The 20,902-nt window shown below is 37.1% G+C and overlaps 1 protein-coding gene across 3 annotated transcripts in view; it reads left to right on the forward strand.

Moving 5' to 3' along the window:
- LOC143961274 (uncharacterized) overlaps window positions 1–20,902 on the forward strand; it is a 102,018-nt gene that overhangs the window by 2,086 nt on the left and 79,030 nt on the right. For all 3 annotated transcript variants that reach the window (XM_077470523.1, XM_077470524.1, XM_077470525.1), the window contains exons 2-9: window positions 4,232–4,330; window positions 7,016–7,114; window positions 9,836–10,900; window positions 11,396–11,494; window positions 13,458–14,513; window positions 14,983–15,081; window positions 16,106–19,423; window positions 20,165–20,269. In XM_077470523.1, the coding sequence (XP_077326649.1) occupies window positions 4,232–4,330; window positions 7,016–7,114; window positions 9,836–10,900; window positions 11,396–11,494; window positions 13,458–14,513; window positions 14,983–15,081; window positions 16,106–19,423; window positions 20,165–20,269 (5,940 nt within the window). The remainder of the gene's footprint in view (window positions 1–4,231; window positions 4,331–7,015; window positions 7,115–9,835; window positions 10,901–11,395; window positions 11,495–13,457; window positions 14,514–14,982; window positions 15,082–16,105; window positions 19,424–20,164; window positions 20,270–20,902) is intronic.

The following is a 20,902-nucleotide window of genomic DNA, read 5'->3' on the forward strand; positions in this document are numbered from 1 at the left end:
CTAATACAGTGATCAGTGCTAATACTATACATTGTCGCTGTACTAATGACACTGGCTGGGAAGGGGTTAACATCTCAGATAATCAAGGGGTTAAATGTGTGCCTAACATTGTGTACTGTGTGCTAAATGTTTTACCAAAGAGCTCTTTGTTTCTTATACCTGCTCTGGGCAGGGGCAAGACTTTGGACAATGTTGGCTCATAGTAAGGTTGCAGCCCATACAGCAACTCTTTGTCAGTGTGTTGGTGGATTTAGTATGAGTGAGTCAGGTGTCAGAGTCAGATGAGAGAGACAGTTGTCAGAGTTAAGCAGAGTCAAGTGACCGAGTCAGTTAGGTGTTAGAGTCACTTGTCATAATCAGGTGTTAGAGTCGGTTGCCCGAGTCAGGTGTCAGAGTTAGTTGTTAAGAGTCAGGTGACAGACTCAAGAATCAGAATCAGGTGACAGAATCAGTTGTCGGAATCAGTTGTCAGAGTCAGGTGATGGACTCAGGTGCCAGAGTCAGTTGTATGAGTCAGGTACAAGGATCAGATATCATAGTCATTTGTCAGACTCAGATGTCAAGAGTCAAGTGACAGTTTTCAATAAGGTGTCAGATTCTGGTTTCAGAGTCGCTTGTCAGGTGCCAAAGTCGGTTGTCAGAGTCAGGTGACAGACTCAAGTGTGAGAATCAGGTGACAGAGTCAGTTGTCAGTCAGGTGTCAAAGTCAGATTTTAGAGTCGCTTCTCAGAGTCAGGTGTCAGAGTTAGTTGTCAAGACTCAGGTGACAGACTCGGGTGTCCGAGTCAGAGTCGGCTGTTAGAGTCAGTTGTATGAATCAGATGTCAGAGACAGGTGACAGACTCAAAAATCAGAATAAGGTGACAGAATCAGTTGTCGGAATCAGTTGTCAGAGTCAGGTGATGGACTCAGGTGCCAGAGTCAGTTGTATGAGTCAGGTACAAGGATCAGATATCATAGTCATTTGTCAGACTCAGATGTCAAGAGTCAAGTGACAGTTTTCAATAAGGTGTCAGATTCTGGTTTCAGAGTCGCTTGTCAGGTGCCAAAGTCGGTTGTCAGAGTCAGGTGACAGACTCAAGTGTGAGAATCAGGTGACAGAGTCAGTTGTCAGTCAGGTGTCAAAGTCAGATTTTAGAGTCGCTTCTCAGAGTCAGGTGTCAGAGTTAGTTGTCAAGACTCAGGTGACAGACTCGGGTGTCCGAGTCAGAGTCGGCTGTTAGAGTCAGTTGTATGAATCAGATGTCAGAGACAGGTGACAGACTCAAAAATCAGAATAAGGTGACAGAGTCAGTTGTCAGAGTCAGGTGTCAAAGCCAGTTGTCAGAGTCAGGTGACAGAATCGATTGCCAGAGTCAGTTGTATAAGTCAGGTACAAGAGTCAGATGTCAGGCTCAGGTGACAGACTCAGGTGTCAAACTCAAGTGTCAGAGTCAGTTGTCAGCCAGGTGTCAGAGTCAGATTTCAGAGTCACTTCTCAGGGTCAGGTGTCAGAGTCAGGTGATAGTCTTTTGTCTGAGTCAGGTGACAGGGTCAGGTGTCAGAGTTGGTTATCAGATTCAGGCAACAGACTCCAGTTTTTCTAAATCAGGATAAAGTCAGTTGTCAGTCAGGTGTCAGATTTCAGAGTCGCTTCTCAGAGTCAGGTGTCAGAATCTGTTATCAAAGTCAGGTGTCACTGTTGGCTGTCAATCAGGTATCAGAGTCAGATTTCGGAGTCAGGTGTCAGAGTCGGTTGTCAGATAATATTGAAGCTTAACCGAAAAATCCAGTAACTTAGATGAGTCAATTATGGCCATTAGATGACACTGAGGATCATAGGAGATACTTACTTCCTATGATCCTCAGCTCCATCTAGTGGTCATAATGCACTATTTTTCAAAACACTAGTAATTTATCAATGAATAATATTCAACCTGCAGGGGAAATAGCAGGAGAATGTTCAAAGTTGCCCCATTCACATAGAACAGAATGAATCTACCAGCAGTAGCTATGGGGATTGTTATAACTATTGTGCACAAAAACATGCACAGAAGTGTGAACTGATGGAAGATACACCTATAAAGTGGTTGAAGCTAATTTATTGGCTGCTTTACATTTCTTCTTTACTGAATTAATCGTATCAATCGTATCTCTAGTTTGTTTAACATTTCACACAAGAAATCACACCTAAGATAAAGGCAATAAAATGAAAGATATTTTTTTTGTAAATATGAGTCAGCTATTATCCCTAGGGCACTTCATTGGCATGATGTTATAAAACATAACCTCACCCCACACCTAGGGAGGCTTTAACGATTGTCTTATCTCTGACGTGTCACACCCATCCCTACATAACGTACGATGTCTCAATGAGTGAATGACGGAGGTTACCTAGTCTTCGGGTCATGCAATAACCCCCATCATAAAAATGGATTTGAGTATTTCCGGTAACTTTCTTCAAGAAATCCCATTCTAAAAAAATACATAAACGTTCACTGCTGACCTCTCACTGTGAAAATGCTAACAGCCTGGTTACATTTCTGCCTTACTAAGTCACTGGTATGATATAAGTATGCAGCAAGTGAAGTTCCAGTAGAATCAGATCTCGAAATCTGCTTTGTTTTAGGGTGTATCATATGAATGCACCTACTCTATTTTAAAAAAAATGCAGCACAAAGAGAAACAATAAAATACAACCTGCAGTGATCAGTAACTAAAATTCAGCGTATAGAAATTAGATCACCAAAATAATAATTTAAATTGGTTTCTAGCAATTTCAGAAATGTTGCTGTTTACATTACTTACAGTTAGTCAGGTTGAAAAAAGACACAAGTCCATCCAGTTCAACCAAGAAAAAAAAAATATATATATATATCATACAATCCCATATACCCAATTCTATACCCACAGTTGATCCAGAGGAAGGCTAAAAAAAACAGCAGAGCATGATCTAATTTGCTAAAGCAGGGGAAAAAATTCCTTCCTGATCCCCTGAGAGGCAATCAGATTTTCCCCGGATCAACTTTACCTATAAATGTTAGTACCCAGTTATATTATGTACACTTAGGAAATAATCCAGGCCTTTCTTAAAGCAATCTACTGAGCTGGCCATAACCACCTCTCCAGGGAGTCTATTGCACATTTTCACAGATCTTACTGTGAAGAAACCTTTCCGTATTTGGAGATGCAATCTCTTTTCCTCTAGATGTAAAGAATGCCCCCTTGTCCTCTGTGATGACTGTAAAGTGAATAACTCAACACCAAGTATACTATATGGACCCCTTATATATTTGTACATGTTGATCATATCCCCCCTTAATCTCCTCCTGATCCTGATTACTGAATCAGATAGCATTTTGGTACTAATATAAACCATATCTGGTACAGAGGTGACTGTCAATTCACACTGAGGGCCAGAGAATCTGAGCTTACACACATGTGTCCCCAAACAGCTCACCTCCTAGGTAGCTGAAATAAACATTTTTAAAAATTATACCAGTGGTACCTTCCCGTCCGACCATTGTCACCAGGACTGGAGGGGAGAGACCCAGATCCAAAATTTTGAATTGTCACCTGAACAGTGATAGAGGGAAAATTGTCCAATGTGGACATCTCATCCAGCCAGTGCCAACATTGGATCCAGATCCACAATTTGGAATTGTCACGGAAACAGGGATAGAAGGAAAATCATCCAAGGCTGACATCTTCTCCAGCGACAACAAATAGGGGATTTTATTCATTTTGGAAAGCTATCCTCTCACTTTTTGTTGTGTTTACAGAAAATTAAGGGAAATATCTCCCTACTCTATTCAAAGTACAGAGCCAAAGTAGAGCTTTGCTAATGTTATTCCTTCTCATTCTAATGCTTATTCCTTTTGCTTCATCATACAAGACACAGTAGTGGTGTGACATCTAAAATACTGAATAAATGCTTCAATAGCTTTATGTTTAAGGCCTCGTTCACACTTGAAAGTTTTGTAGCTTGTAGCTGGAAGCTCAAAACAAGCAAAATCCCATTCATTTCAATGGCCCCTGTTCACATTTAACCATTCTGTCGCTTGTAGCAAAACACCTGTCACTCATAAAAGTACATAAGCTACTTTTTAGGCAGAATTTCAAGTTTTTCTCCCCATAGACATCAATGATTACACCTGAGTACAAATAAGATATGTAATGAAAATGAAAAAACAAAAAAGAATAATAATATATGTAAACTATTTCTCAGACGTTATACCTTTTCTTCCTGCAGGTCTTCTCTGCTTCAATGGTGGCACTTATAATGGGATAAAGTGTGTGTGCCCAGAAGATTACTTTGGAAGCCAATGTGAATTTTCTGCAGTCAGGCCAAGTATGTACAAACCTGTGATCTGAAGTAAAGATTGTTCATTTAGCTTAGTAAATAAAAGGAAGCTGTGTTAACTTTGAACTTCCAATCATATGTAAAGGAATTTACAAAAAGACTCAGTTTGTATGAGTGATATCCATAGATTCACCTTCTTAATTAAAAATAAATAAATAAATATGTTTTATATATATATATATATATATATATATATATATATATATATATATATATATATATATTATTATTTTTTTTTTTTTTGGTTGAACTGGATGGACTTGTGTCTTTTTTCAACCTGACTAACTATGTAACTATGTAACTATGTAAGTAATGTAAACAGCAAAACTTCTGAAATTGCTAGCAACCAATTTAAATTATTATTTTACTGATCTAAATTCTATACGCTGAATTTTGGTTACTGATCACTGCAGGTTGTATTTTATTGTTTCTCTTTGTGCTGCATTTTTTTTAAAAATAGAGTAGTAGCATTCATATGATACACCCTAAAACATGTCTGCAATAATAAGATATTAGTCATTATTAAAATGGAATGGTGCAGTATTTAGTAAGAAATACGGAATTTATAAACGTTTGCTTTTTGTCTCTTGTTGCAAAAAAAGGCCCAATTTCACCAGGATCTCTCTCTCCAGCCCCTTATCACCCAAAAGATTTGAAAGGCTCTGTACCTTCCAGATCGTGAAAAGTTACTGCTAAAACACCAACTGGCCTTGTGCCTCATACACACGATCGGATTATTGGCCAACAAAACTGTGGCCTTTTGTCCAAAGGGCGTTGGCCCAAACTTGTCTTGCATACACACGGTCACACAAATGTTAGCCAACAATTACAGACGTAGTGACGTGCTACATATTTTTTTCAGCTCTTTAGCACCGCCCTTTTGGCTCCTTCAGCTAATTTCGTGTTAGTAGAAGTTTGGTGAGTGTTGATTCGCGCTTTTCATTTTGAATTTTTCAGTTTGTGCTTTTCTGTTCGTTTCTAAATGGCTGTTCGTCAACCAGACATGTTGTGGAATCGGAGGAGATAACGTGTTATTTATTATTGGCCTTGGAGTTATTGCTTTGACATAATTTTTTTGGTTGAATAATAATTTGATTTGGTATATTTTCTATATTGTTGGATGCATAGAATGCACTTCTTGGTTAAGTTCTATTGGCAGATAGCATGTCTAATTTTTTTTTTTTTTTTTTTTAATGCACAATAAAAAAATTATGTAGGATAATACTTGGCTATGTGTTTTACTTCAAATGACAGTTTGGGAAATCTGCAGTTACATTTAAAAAAAAAAGTAAAATTGACAAGGGACACTTTGTCAATTGTATTTGATCTTAAAAACTACAGGATAATGGTGTTGTGATAACTTGCCCAAGCAATAAAAAAAAAGCATAATATTAATATATTATTCTTGATATCACTAGAAAAAAAAGCCTTTGAAAATTTGTTTCCAATAACTCCATCAGTATCACCAGCAAAGCAGCTTCATTATTATCCCATTAAAGAAGAAGAGAATTGTGCGCTGCATTTGGAGATTTCATAACTTGCCGCGTCACGATTGTTATTTCTTCATTATGAACGCAAGTTTACAAGACTGACCGATTCTGCTTCCGAGCATGCGTGTTTGTACTTTGGACTTTTGTCCAACGGACTTGTGTGCACATTCTCAGAAAATCCAACAACACACATTTGAAAATTTGAAAATCTGCTAGCCAACATCTGTTGGCAGATATCTGACAACAATTGCCCGATGGAGCATAGACACGGTTGGATTTACAGAAAACAGGCTGTCATCGAACATTTCCCATCAGAAAGTCCGATCATATATAAGGGGCTTTACTCTGCATTTGGTCACATCTGTACCATTAGTGCGCTCCCTGTTGGAAGGTTGAAGGAAGGTGTGTGTGTTCCACTGGAGACATTGACCCACTCTATTGCTCCTAGTGACCATTGTCACCAGGACTGGAGGGGAGAGACCCAGATCCAAAATTTTGAATTGTCGCCTGAACAGCGATAGAGGGAAAATTGTCCAATGTGGACATCTCATCCAGCCAGTGTCCACATTGGATCCAGATCCACAATTTGGAATTGTCACGGAAACAGGGATAGAAGGAAAATCATCCAAGGCGGACATCTTCTCCAGCGACAACAAATAGGGGATTTTATTCATTTTGGAAAGCTATCCTCTCACTTTTTGTTGTGTTTACAGAAAATGAAGGGAAATATCTCCCTACTCTATTCAAAGTACAGAGCCAAAGTAGAGCTTTGCTAATGTTATTCCTTCTCATTCCAATGCTTATTCCTTTTGCTTCATCATACAAGACACAGTAGTGGTGTGACATCTAAAATACTGAATAAATGCTTCAATAGCTTTATGTTTAAGGTCTCGTTCACACTTGAACGTTTTGTAGCTTGTAGCTGGAAGCTCAAAACAAGCAAAATCACATTCATTTCAATGGTCCCTGTTCACATTTAACCATTCTGTCGCTTGAAGCAAAACACCTGTCACACATAAAAGTACATAAGCTACTTTTTAGGCAGAATTTCAAGTTTTTCTCCCCATAGACATCAATGATTACACCTGAGTACAAATAAGATATGTAATGAAAATGAAAATACAAAAAAGAATAATAATATATGTAAACTATTTCTCAGACGTTATACCTTTTCTTCCTGCAGGTCTTCTCTGCTTCAATGGTGGCACTTATAATGGGATAAAGTGTGTGTGCCCAGAAGATTACTTTGGAAGCCAATGTGAATTTTCTGCAGTCAGGCCAAGTATGTACAAACCTGTGATCTGAAGTAAAGATTGTTCATTTAGCTTAGTAAATAAAAGGAAGCTGTGTTAACTTTGAACTTCCAATCATATGTAAAGGAATTTACAAAAAGACTCAGTTTGTATGAGTGATATCCATAGATTCACCTTCTTAATTAAAATAAATAAATAAATAAATATGTTATATATATATATATATATATATATATATATATATATATATATATATATATATATATATATATATATATATATATATACACACTTTATTACCAAAAGTATTGGGACACCTGCCTTTACACGCACATGAACTTTAATGGCATCCCAGTATTAGTCCGTTGGGTTCAATATTGGGTTGGCCCACCCTTTGCAGCTATAACAGCTTTAACTCTTCTGGGAAGGCCATCCACAAGGTTTAGGAGTGTGTCTATGGGAATGTTTGACTATTCCTCCAGAAGAGGATTTGAGAGGTCAGGCATAGATGTTGGAAGGGAAGGTACCACTGGTATAATTTTTAAAAATGTTAAATTGTTTATTTCAGCTACCTAGGAGGTGAGCTGTTTGGGGACACATGTGTGTAAGCTCAGATTCTCTGGCCCTCAGTGTGAATTGACAGTCACCTCTGTACCAGATATGGTTTATATTAGTACCAAAATGCTATCTGATTCAGTAATCAGGATCAGGAGGAGATTAAGGGGGATATGATCAACATGTACAAATATATAAGGGGTCCATATAGTGAACTTGGTGTTGAGTTATTCACTTTACAGTCAACAAAGAGTACAAGGGGGCACTCTTTACGTCTAGAGGAAAAGAGATTTCATCTCCAAATACGGAAAGGTTTCTTCACAGTACGAGCTGTGAAAAGGGATTGTGGAATAGACTCACTACAGAGGTGGTTCTGGCCAGCTCAGTAGATTGCTTTAAGAAAGGCCTGGATTATTTCCTAAGTGTACGTAATATAACTGGGTACTAACATTTATAGGTAAAGTTGATCCGGGGAAAATCCAATTGCCTCTTGTCGGATCAGGAAGGAATTTTTTTCCCTGCTTTAGCAAATTGGATCATGCTCTGCTGTTTTTTTAGCCTTCCTCTGGATCAACTGTCGGTATAGAATTGGGTATATGGGATTGTATGCCATATATATTTTTTTGGTTGAACTGGATGGACTTGTGTCTCTTTTCAACCTGACTAACTATGTAACTATGTAAGTAATGTAAACAGCAAAACTTCTAAAATTTCTAGCAACCAATTTAAATTATTATTTTGGTGATCTAAATTCTATACACTGAATTTTGGTTACTGATCACTGCAGGTTGTATTTTATTGTTTCTCTTTGTGTTGCATTTTTTTTAAAATAGAGTAGGTGCATTCATATGATACACCCTAAAACATGTCTGCAATAATAAGATATTAGTCATTATTAAAAGGGAATGGTGCAGTATTCAGTAAGAAATACAGAATTTATAAATGTTTGCTGTTTGTCTCTTGTTGCAAAAAAAGGCCCAATTTCACCAGGATCTCTCTCTCCAGCCCCTTATCACCTGAAAGATTTGAAAGGCTCTGTACCTTCCAGATTGTGAAAGGTTACTGCTAAAACACCAACTGGCCTTACTCTGCATTTGGTCACATATGTTCCATGAGTGCCCTATCTGAGTATGGATGAGCCTGATGTTCGAATTGAACGTAAGTTTGACTCGAACATCGGGTGTTCGCCGAATAGCAAACATTATGTAGTGTTTGCGGCAAATTCGTAAGCCATGGAACAATAGTGCTCATTTTAAAGGCTTATATGCAATTTATTGCCATAAAAAGTGTTTGGGGACCCGGGTCCTGCCCCAGGGGACATGTATCAAAGCAAAAAAAAGTTATAACAACAGTTTTTTTTTTTCAGGAGCAGTGATTTTAATAATTATTATAAGTGAAACAATAAAAATGAAATATTCCTTTAAATATAATGCTTGGGGGTGTCTATAGTATGCCTGTAACGTGGAACAGTTTTCCCGTGTTTAGAACAATACCACAGCAAAATTACATTTCTAAAAGAAAAAAACGTTTTTTAATTCTGATTGTGGTTGTAATGAATTTTCAAGTTTTGGCAATATAGATAAAACTCATTGAAAAAAATGACATCCCCCTCCCCCCCAGTCCATTAACAGGCCCTTTGGGTTTGGTATGAATATTAATGGGAATCCCGAACCAAAAATTCAAAAAAAGTTGCGTTGGGGTCCCCCCAAAATCCATACCAGGCCCTTCGGTTCTGAAATGAATATTAAGATGAATCCTGCGCCAAAGTTAATAAAAATGGCGCAGGGGTCCCCCCTAAAAAAAAGGCGCTTATTTCTTTATCTTGCTGTCTTTTTTAAATGAGACTAGTGAGGGGTAATTTTTGGTACATGAACAGGTGCAGAATACAGTAGCTTCAGTAACATTCAGAAGCCAGTTAAAGCCTGCTAGGCCCTTAAAAAACACCCCAAATCACATTACGTGACCTTTATCTGGTTTTCATTGCTGAAATAAATTGGAAAATAAAGGTGCCACTCAACTGGTATAAGCTGAGATCTGCCAACATGTTTCAGGGTTACATGAATCTCACCTTTTTAAGAGCCAAAAAAATGCTCAAAAACACTTGAAAAACACACTTGAAAAAATGCCTGAAAATGCGACGCTCTAGTGTGAATGTAGCATAATGGTAATGTAATGTTGTTTGCTGTTTTCCACAGTTACATCCACCAAAGCTCCTGCAAGCACCAGTAAACCAATGACATCTGTAACCAGCCAGTTAAGTTCAATTATATCTGATGTACCTATTACTGGTGTTACTACACATAGTTCAACCTCTCCAAAGGCTGAGTACAGTACAAGCTCTCTCACCTTTGTATCTGCTGGTGAACTCACTACTGACACCAAAACCTTGGAAACCACCAGAGAATATGGAACAGAATCCACTGTTTCTGTAGAGAGTAATGAGATCACTACTGATGCCAACACATCCAAAGAAGTTAGTACATATATTACAGATGCTGCTACATCTGACAGTACTAGTACATACATAACTTTTCCAACTACAACAGATCAGACTGTTGAAATATCCCCAGACTCTAAAACATTAGAACCTACTGATGCCAACACCTCTGAATCTACTAATGAACACATTACAACAGCAATGGCACCTGTAGACTCTACCTCCTCTACTATGATCTCCTTTACATTGGAAGCCAATAGTGATATCACCAGTGACATCATTACAACTGAAGCAGCCTCAAGTACAACTGGCATTGCAAGTGAATATACTACTGATGAATTGAATCCTAAAAAAACAACCGATTTCACAACAATGGAAATTATTACTGAACACTCAACCGGATCTATTATTACTGACCCTATTGTCTTCTCTACCATGGAATTGACTTCTGAAATTTCCACCGACCTTACAACAATAGAATCTACTAGTGAATCTACAGCTGACTCCATTGCATCTAGAATTACAACTGAAGACACTACCCTCTATACGAGAACAGAAATGTATCCCGAAAAATCCACAGAATCTTCATTTACTACTTGGTCTATTACATCTGATAATGCTAAAGAACCATCAACACAGAAGCCAAGTCCAGAGATGATCAGCTACCCCTCAATTTCCATTTCTACTGGGTCCATTACATCTGAAGCTGCTACAGAGCATACTACTAGAGTATATTTTACTGACTCTAACACTGAACTATCAACACAGAAAGAAACAAGTGCACACAGAAGCAATTATACTACATCTTCCACAACCAATTCAGGTAAGTAAAGAACAAAAACAATTTGTGTTATAGAATTAACACATTATGTTGTATTGTTATTACTATTATAAGGAGATTTTTCTGTTTATGCACCCAGAAAAAGAGAAAATAGTTATATACCTCATCCTTTCTATGTCGTTTTGTTTTACATAAATACTTTTAATAATACTATTAGGTGTACAATTTTTATTATTAGTGATAGTAGTAGAAGTAGAAGTAGTTTTTAGAGTAAAAATATCCTCAAAATCCAGCATATAATTAAAAGGTATCACGTACATTTTCTTTCCATGTTGCTATCTATGGCAAACAAGGTACAATGCTTTACAAGTAGTAGAAGAATTTTAGAAGGGTTAGGATACAGTTTTTCTTTTAGATGGCCTCCCATTATAAGGATTGCAAAGTAGTATTTGACTGAACATAAACCTATAAAATATTTGAAGCTAGTTTAGTGGTGTTTAGCATATTTCTCAAACTTTATACTATTTCTTCCTGCAGGTCTTCCCTGCTTAAATGGGGGCACATATGATGGGATAAAGTGTCAGTGCCCAGAAGGCTACATGGGAAGCCAATGTGAAGAAGCTGCAGTCAGGCTAAGTATGTACAAACTTGTGATCTGAAGAAAAAAGGTCGTTCACTTAGCTTAGTAAATAAAATTAATCTGTGCTAACTTTGAACATGAAATGATGTGTAAAGGAATTTAAAATAAGACTCAATTTGAAAAATAAAATAAAAATATATAGCAGCATCCGTAGTATATGCACTAACTGCTTTGGATCAAGGCTAATGAGGGGTTATTTTTAGTACATGAACAGGTACAGAGTAGCTACAGTAACATTCAGAAGTCATTTAAAGCCTGCTAGACCCTTAAAAAACACCCCAAATCACAGTAAGTGACCTTTATCAGGTTTTTATTGCTGAAATAAATTGGAGAATAAAGGTGCCACTCAACTGGTATAAGCTGAGATGTGCCAACATGTTTCTGGATTACATGGATCCCACCTTTATCAGAGCCCAAAAAAATGACATTTATGATCATTTCTATTCTCAGTTTTAGAAAGAAAGAAATGAAGGGGTCTATGTATAAAACATTCTCTGTGCAGATTTCTTAATCTTTCACAAGGGCACCACAAATGTTGACCGTTTTGTTTATAATATGATTATATGATTGTCAGTTCCATCTTGTGGGCATAATGTGGTATTTTTTTTATTGAGATATTTCAGGAAAATAGTGCATTATGGTCATTAGATGGAGCCGGTAATCATAGAAGATAATTATATTATATAAAATACAGCAAATGGTTAAGAAATTTGCACAGTAAATGTTTTATACATAGACCCCTCAGTTTTTGTGAAAATATTTTAAAAAAGCGTCAAAAGGTTGGTACCAATGTTATGAATCAGGTCTGAGCATTACCTGAAAAGATTTTCAAAAAAATATCAGTGTTTATTTCATTCATCTTGGAGTTGAGCTGTTTTACGAACACGTGGGTGAAAGTTCGGGTTCTCTGAACCACAGTGTGAATTGGCAGTCACCTCCAGGCATTGGTTAAATTCGTATCAAAATCATATCTGATTTAGTAATGCAAACAGCAAAGCTTTCATTATTGATAGCAACCGATCTAAATTGGTAAATCTCTTGATGATCTAACGTCCATATCCTAAATTCTGGTAACTGATCACTGCAGTTTGTATTTTTTTTTCCTCTCTGTACTGCCTTTCTGAAAAGGTAAAGTAGGCACAGTTGTATGATGCACCCTAAAACATGTCTGCAAATGTTAAGATATTAGCAGTTATTAAAAGGGAATTGTGCAGCATTCGGTGAGAAATATGGAAAATTAAAAACAATTATTTTTGTCTCTGATTGTAAAAAAAAGCACCCACAGGGCCTGGTAATGTACTGGGGGGGGGGGGGGGGGGGGGACTCATGCAGTTTTTTTCAAAGATTTGTATGTATATTGCCGGGATCCAGAAATACATTACAGCCGTGATCAGTTTTAAATGCCATTTTTTCCTTTAGAAACGTCATTTTGCTGCTCTCATTAATTTCACTATGTATGGCCGCTATATAAGCTGTATTACATAGTGTGGGGCGTGGCCTTTGGCCAATCATGGCTCTCACAGCAGAGCGAGCTGCGAACGCCCCATAATGTTCTAAATTCGGTGAACACCCAATGTTCGAACTTACGTTCGACTTGAACATCGGGCTGATCCCTATTCACATCTAAGCATTCTGTCGGTTGTAGGAAAACGCCTGTCTCTCATAAAAGTACATAAGCTGCTTTTCAGGCAGAATTGAGAGTTTTTGTCCCTATAAAACATCAATGAGTACACCTGAAAACACTTGGTTTGAAAGTTTCTTCAGGTGTTTTTAGCTGATCTCCTCCTCCTTAGTGATTTCCATTGGCTAAAACAAAATTCCTGACATATGTGCAATTCTGCTAAAAAAAATGCTCAAAAAACACTTGAAAAACACGCTTGAAAAAAATACCTGAAAACGCAATGCTCTAGTGTGAATGTAGCATAATGGTAATGTAATGTTGTCTGCTGTTTTCCACAGCTACATCCACCAAAGTTCCTGCAAGCACCAGAAAACCAATCACATCTGTAACCAGCCAGTTCAGTTCACCTATATCTGATGTACCTATTACTGGTGTTACTACTGATGGTTCAACCTCTCCAAAGGCTGAGTACAGTACAAGCTTTCTCACCTTTGCATCTGCTGGTGAACTCACTACTGATACCAAAACCTTGGAAACCACCAGAGAATATGGAACAGAATCCACTGTTTCTGTAGAGAGTAATGAGATCACTACTGATGCCAACACATCCAAAGAAGTTAGTACATATACTACAGATGCTGCTACATCTTACAGTACTAGTACATACATAACTTTTCCTACTACAACAGATCAGACTGTTGAAATATCCCCAGACTCTAAAACATCAGAACCTACTGATGCCAACACCTCTGAATCTACTAATGAATACATTACAACAGCAATGGCACCTGTAGACTCTACCTCCTCTACTATGAGCTCCTTTACATTGGAAGCCAATAGTGATATCACCAGTGACATCATTACAACTGAAGCAGCCTCAAGTACAACTGGCATTGCAAGTGAATATACTACTGATGAATTTAATCCTAAAAAAACAACTGATTCCACAACAATGGAAATTATTACTGAGCAGTCAACCGGATCTATTATTACTGACCATATTGTCTTCTCTACCATGGAATTGACTTCTGAAATTTCCACCGACCTTACAACAACAGAATCTACTAGTGAATCTACAGCTGACTCAACTGCATCTAGAATTACAGCTGAAGACACTACCCTCTATACGAGAACAGAAATGTATCCCGAAAAATCCACTGAATCTTCATTTACTACTTGGTCTATTACATCTGATAATGCTAAAGAACCATCAACACAGAAGCCAAGTTCAGAGATGATCAGCTACCCCTCAATTTCCATTTCTACTGGATCCATTACATCTGAAGCTGCTACAGAGCATACTACTAGAGTATATTTTACTGACTCTAACACTGAACTATCAACACAGAAAGAAACAAGTGCACACAGAAGCAATTATACTACATCTTCTTCAGGTAAGTAAAGAACACAAGCAATGTGTGTTTATAGAATTAAAAAAAAATATTGTATTGTTATTACTATTATGAGGGCATATGTTTTGTTTATGCACCCAGAAAAAGAGAAAATAGTTATATACCTCATCCTTTCTATGTAATTTGTTTTAGATAAATACTTTTAATAATACTATTAGGTGTACGGTTTGTATTATTAGTGATAAAGTAATTCTTCAGTAAAAAATATTCTCAAAATCCAGCTCCCCCAAATGCCCATACTGCTATATGGCAAACAAGGTACAATGCTTTACAAGTAGTAGAAGGATTTTAGAATTGCCCAGAGGGTTAGAATACAGTTTTTCTTTTTGATGGCCTCCCATTATAAGGATTGCAAAGTAGTGTTTGACTAAACATACACTTATACAATATTTGAAGCTAGTTTAGTGGTGTGTAACCTATTTCTTAAACTTTATACTATTTCTTCCTGCAGGTCTTCCCTGCTTAAATGGGGGCACATATGATGGGATAAAGTGTCAGTGCCCAGAAGGCTACATGGGAAGCCAATGTGAAGAAGCTGCAGTCAGGCTAAGTATGTAAAAACTCTGAAGTAAAGGTTGTCCACTTAGCTTAGTAAAAAAAAGGAAGCCTTGCTAACTTTGAACATTCAATGATGTGTAAAGGAATTTAAAAAAGACTCAATTTGTAAGATTGACATCCATAGATTCACCTTCTTAATAAAAAAAAAAAATATATATATATATATATATATATATATATATATATATATATATATATATATATATATATATAAAATCTTTTTTTTATTCAGTGTTCTTTGTATTTATTACTTTTATTTATATTTTTGTGTGTCTGCATTTAATCATATTTTTATTTTTTTTTATTTTTCTTTGGCCCGCTGTCTGTTTTTTAATGAGGCTAATGAGGGGTCATTTTTGGCACATGAACAGGGGCAGTACCCGGGTCCCCAAACACTTTTTATGGCAACAACATGCAAATAAGCCTTTAAAATGAGCACTTTTGATTTTTCACGTTCATGTCCCATAGACTTTAATGGTGTTCACACAAATTTTTTGTCTGTTCGCAAGTTCTGGTGAACCGAACTGGGCTGTGTTTGGCTCATCCCTAATTGTCACTGGGGCAGCAATATAGGCCAAATCACTCGGCATTCAGTGTCCACATTGGATCCAGATCTACAATTTGGAAAGGTCACTAAGACAGGAGTAGAGGGAAAAATCATCCAATGTGGACATCTACTCCGGTGACAACAAAGAGAGAATTGTCCTCATTTTGAAGGGCTATCCTCTCATTTCCTATTGTGTCTACAGAAAATGAACAAACTATCTTTCTATTCTATTCAAAGTACAAAGTTTTAGCCTAGGTATACTTCAATACCGTAGAGCTGTGCTAATGTTATTTGTTCATATTCTAATAATAATTCCTTTAGCTGCTTGCTACATTTCTATAGGGCATAAGAGCGGCACAACATTCTGTGGATGAAACTACAATGCACAGCTTGAGACATGCAATTCAAAATAATGAAGAAATGCTTAATGAGCCTCAGGTTTAGTGATGTTGTCTTCTCTTTCCCACAGCTACATCCACTAGAATTCCTAAAATGACCAGTAACATAATGACATCTACAAGCAGTCAGTTCAGTATACCTACATCTGATGTACCTATTACTGGTGTTACTACTGATGGCTCAACCTTTCCAAAGGTGGAGTACAGTACAAGCTCTCTCACCTTTGCATCTGCTAGTGAACTCACTACTGACACCAAAACCTTGGAAACCACCAGAGGATATGGTACAGAATCCACTGTGTTTGTAGAAAATAATGAGATCACTACTGATGCCAACATATCCAATGCAGTTAGTGGATATACTATGGATGCTGACAGTACTAGTACACACATAACTTTTCCTACTACAACAGATCAGACTGTTGAAATATCCCCAGATTCCAAAACATCAGAACCTACTTATGCCAAAACCTCTGAAGCTACCAGTGAATACATGACATCATCAATGGCACCTGTAGACTCTACCTCCTCTGCTATGAGTTACTTTACATTGGGAGACAATAGTGAAATCACTAGTGACATCATTACAATTGACACTGCTAAAATCACTACAGCCTCAAATACAACTGCCTTTGCAAATGAATATACTACCAATGAACTGAATTCTAAAAAATCAACTGACTTTACAACAATGGAAATTATTACTGAACACTCAACTGCATCTATTATAACTGACCCTACTATCTTCTCTACCATGGAATTGACTTCCGAAATTTCCACTGACGTTACAACAATAGAATCTAATAATGAATCTACAGCTGACTCCCTTACATCTAGAATTACAACTGAAGACACTACTCTCTACACTACAACAGAAATTTCTTCTGAAAAATCCACAGAATCCACCACTAGAAAATTTATTACAAACCCTACTGACTCCATTACCTCTGACACCACCAACGAATATACCATTTACTCAACCACAACTGAAACAACTACAGGCTCCATTACATCTCAAGACATTACAGAATCTACAATCAACAATACGCATACCATTGTCTCTGAAGCCACCAGAATATTTGAAACAACTAGAGAATCTACTACAGACCTTGCTGAAGTTCCTACTGGCTCCAATATAACTGAAACCACTATAGACTATACCAACAGTCACACTGAAACCACTAGTCAATCAGTCAGTGACCCCAATACAACTGAAACTACTACAACAATAATCTTGAACTCTACTACCTCTCAGACTACCAGAAAATATGAAACTGACTGGAGTACAGAAAAAACTACAAATGACCCCATTACATCTAAAGCTAACACAGTGCATACAACTAACTTAGTTACAATTGACATATCTACCGAAATTACAAGTGGCCTCACAATGACTGATTCTAATATAAAGCATACTACTGCCCCCACTATTTTGGATTCTAGTTCTGAATACTCAACTGCTTCCATTACATTGCAAACTACTGGAGAATATACTAACTATAATTCCATTTCAACTGGTATTTCTAGCCAGTATACAGGTACACTGCAAACTACATCCAAAAGATCCACTTTTTCCAGCATACCTGAAACACCTTTAGAATATTCCACAATTTCTAATACAAAAGAAACTGCTATTGAAAACAATACTGACTACAATACTTCTGTTGGCACTAAAGAACCATTAACACAGAAGGCAACAAGTTCAAACAAGAGCACCTACACCACATCTTCTTTTACTACTGGGTCTATTGCATCTGATAATGTTAAAGAACCATCAACACAGAAGCCAAGTCCTGACATGATCATCTACTCCACCTCTTCCATTTTTACTGGGTCCATTACATCTGAATATGATACAGAACATACTACTAAAGTATATCTTACTGACTCCATCACTGAACTGTCAACACCGAAGGCAACAAGCTCAAACAACAGCATCACATCTTTATTTACTACTGGGTCCATTACATCTGAAAATACTAAAGAACTTTCAACACAGAAGCCAAGTCCAGACATGGGCACCTATACTACATCTTCATTTACTACTGGATCTATTACATCTGATAATGCCAAAGAACCATCAACACAGAAGCCAAGTCCAGATATGACCAGCTATCCCACATCTTCCATTATTACTGGGTCCATCACATCTGAAGCTACTACAGAACATACTACTAAAGTATATCTTACTGACTCCATTACTGAATGGTCAACACAAAAGGCAACAAGTTCAGACATGAACAGTTACATCACATCTTCTGTAACTACTGGGTCCATTACATCAGAAAATACGAAAGTACCATCAACACAGGAGCCAAGTCCAGATGTGGGCACCTACACCACATCTTCATTTACTACTGGGTCTATTACATCTGGTAATATTAAAGAACCATCAACACAGAAGCCAAATCCAGATATGACCAGCTACCCCACATCTTCCATTATTACTGGGTCCATCTCATCTGAAGCTACTACAGAACATACTACTAAAGTATATCTTACTGACTCCATTATTGAACGCTCAACACAGAAGGCAACAAGTTCAGACATGAACAGTTACATCACATCTTCTGTAACTACTGGGTCCATTACATCAGAAAATACGAAAGTACCATCAACACAGGAGCCAAGTCCAGATGTGGGCACCTACACCACATCTTCATTTAATACTGGGTCTATTACATCTGCTAATATTAAAGAACCATCAACACAGAAGCCAAATCCAGATATGACCAGCTACCCCACATCTTCTATTATTACTGGGTCCATCTCATCTGAAGCTACTACAGAACATACTACTAAAGTATATCTTACTGACTCCATTACTGAACGCTCAACACAGAAGGCAACAAGTTCAGACATGAACATTTACATCACATCTTCTGTAACTACTGGGTCCATTACATCAGAAAATACTAAACAACCGTCAACACAGAAGCCAAGTCCAGATGTGGGCACCTACACCACAGACATGAACAACTTCACTACTTCTGTTAGTCCTTCCTTCATTACATCTCAAGTTACTAAAGATTTTACTAGTAGAGTATATCCTACTGACTCTACCACTGAATTATCAACGCAGAAGACAAGTCCACATGTAAGCAGTTATACTACTTCTTCCATAACTGCTGGGTCTGAAGTTACTACAGAGCATACTAGCGGATTACATTCTACTGACTCCACCACAAAACTACCCTCACAAAGGTCAACGAGTACATACCCAAGCAGCTACATTACATCTTTTAATACTGTTGGGTCTATTACATCTGAAGCTACTACTGAGCAAACTAGTAGAATATTTTCTACCGACTCCACCAATGAAACATCTACACAGAAGCCAACAAGTGTACACACAAGCAATTATGCTACATCTACCCCAATCAATTCAGGTCAGTAAAGAACAAAAGCAATTTTGTGTTAAAGAATCAACACATTTGATTGTATGGTTATTACTATTATAAGGGGATTTTTGGGGTTTATGCACCCATACAGAGAAAAAAAATGTTATATACCTAACCCTTTCTATGTAATTTGCTTTAGATAGATACTTAGTAATACTATTAGGTGTACTATTTTTATTAGTGATAGTAGTAATAGCAGTAATAGTAAAAGTAGTTTTTAGAAGAAAAAAATGTACTATTCTCAAAAGTCTACACCCCTCCAAAACCAAATTAAAGGTTTCAACTACATTTTATTTACTTTACAAGTAGTCGAAGAATTTTGGAATTGCCCAAAGGGTTAGGATACAAGTTCTGTTACTGCACCCATAAAGAGAGAAAACAATGTTATGTACCTTACCCTTTCCATGTCAGTTGTTTTTAAATACTATTAATAATACAATTTACTATTTTTATTATTCATGCTAGTGATAGAAGTAGTAGAAGTAGTTCTTAAAGTAAAAATGTACTATCCTCAAAAATCTGAACCCCCTCAAAAATATGATTAAAGGTATTAAGTATTAACAAAGTCTAATGCTTTACAAGTAGTAGAATATTTTTTGAATTTCCCAAAGGATTAGGATACAAGTTCCTTATGTTATTTTAGATGGCCTCCCAATCCTATAAATATATCTTACAGTTATACAATTATAATGTACATTCTGTAATATCAGATCTCTGTTTATATTACAGGCACATCCTGTAAGAATGGTGGTTATTTCAATGGCAGACAGTGTGTGTGTACCACTATCTTCTTCGGCTCTGTATGTGAATTTATTGTGAATGAAGTGAAGACAGGTACGTGTACAGAGGATATCTATGAATTCTCTGTTTAGATATGTGTACTGATTGTATTTTATTCTTCTCTCTTTTTATCACTTCTTTTATAACTTGTATAAAACTGAAGTTTAATCAGCCAGTTTTATCACTTATCTGGTTCCCTGTTTCCCCAGTTTCCCCCAAGGCAACCAACAAATTAGTTTCACCTTACGTAGAGATACTTTAGAGATACAGTATACAGCATTTTAAAACCCAGCGACATTATAATATACTGCGTCTCTAGTGACTACTGGGATGGACCATCAGGATGCTGTAAAATTATGAAGGGAAAACCTTTTTTATATTGTTGGATAGCGTGGGGAAAAGTTAGAATCCTTTTTTTTTTTTTTTTGCTAAAATGACAATAAGCCCTTGTACACACACGATTGGAGATTTCCGACAGAATGTGTCCGATCGGAGCATTTTGTCGGATATTCCGACTGTGTGTGGTCTGCATCGGACTGTTTCTGTCGGAATATCTGTCGGACCAAATTTTCCAACTTGCCGGAAATATTTTCTGACAAAATGCTCCGATCGGACATACTCCAATCATGTGTAGAGAATTCCGATCGGACAAAGTGCCACGCATGCTCAGATCAAATTCCTACATCA

Source organism: Lithobates pipiens, unplaced genomic scaffold, assembly GCF_037356315.1.
Source record: "Lithobates pipiens isolate NorthernLeopardFrog02 unplaced genomic scaffold, aLitPip1_a1.2 Scaffold_8, whole genome shotgun sequence".
Classification (NCBI taxonomy): domain Eukaryota; kingdom Metazoa; phylum Chordata; class Amphibia; order Anura; family Ranidae; genus Lithobates; species Lithobates pipiens.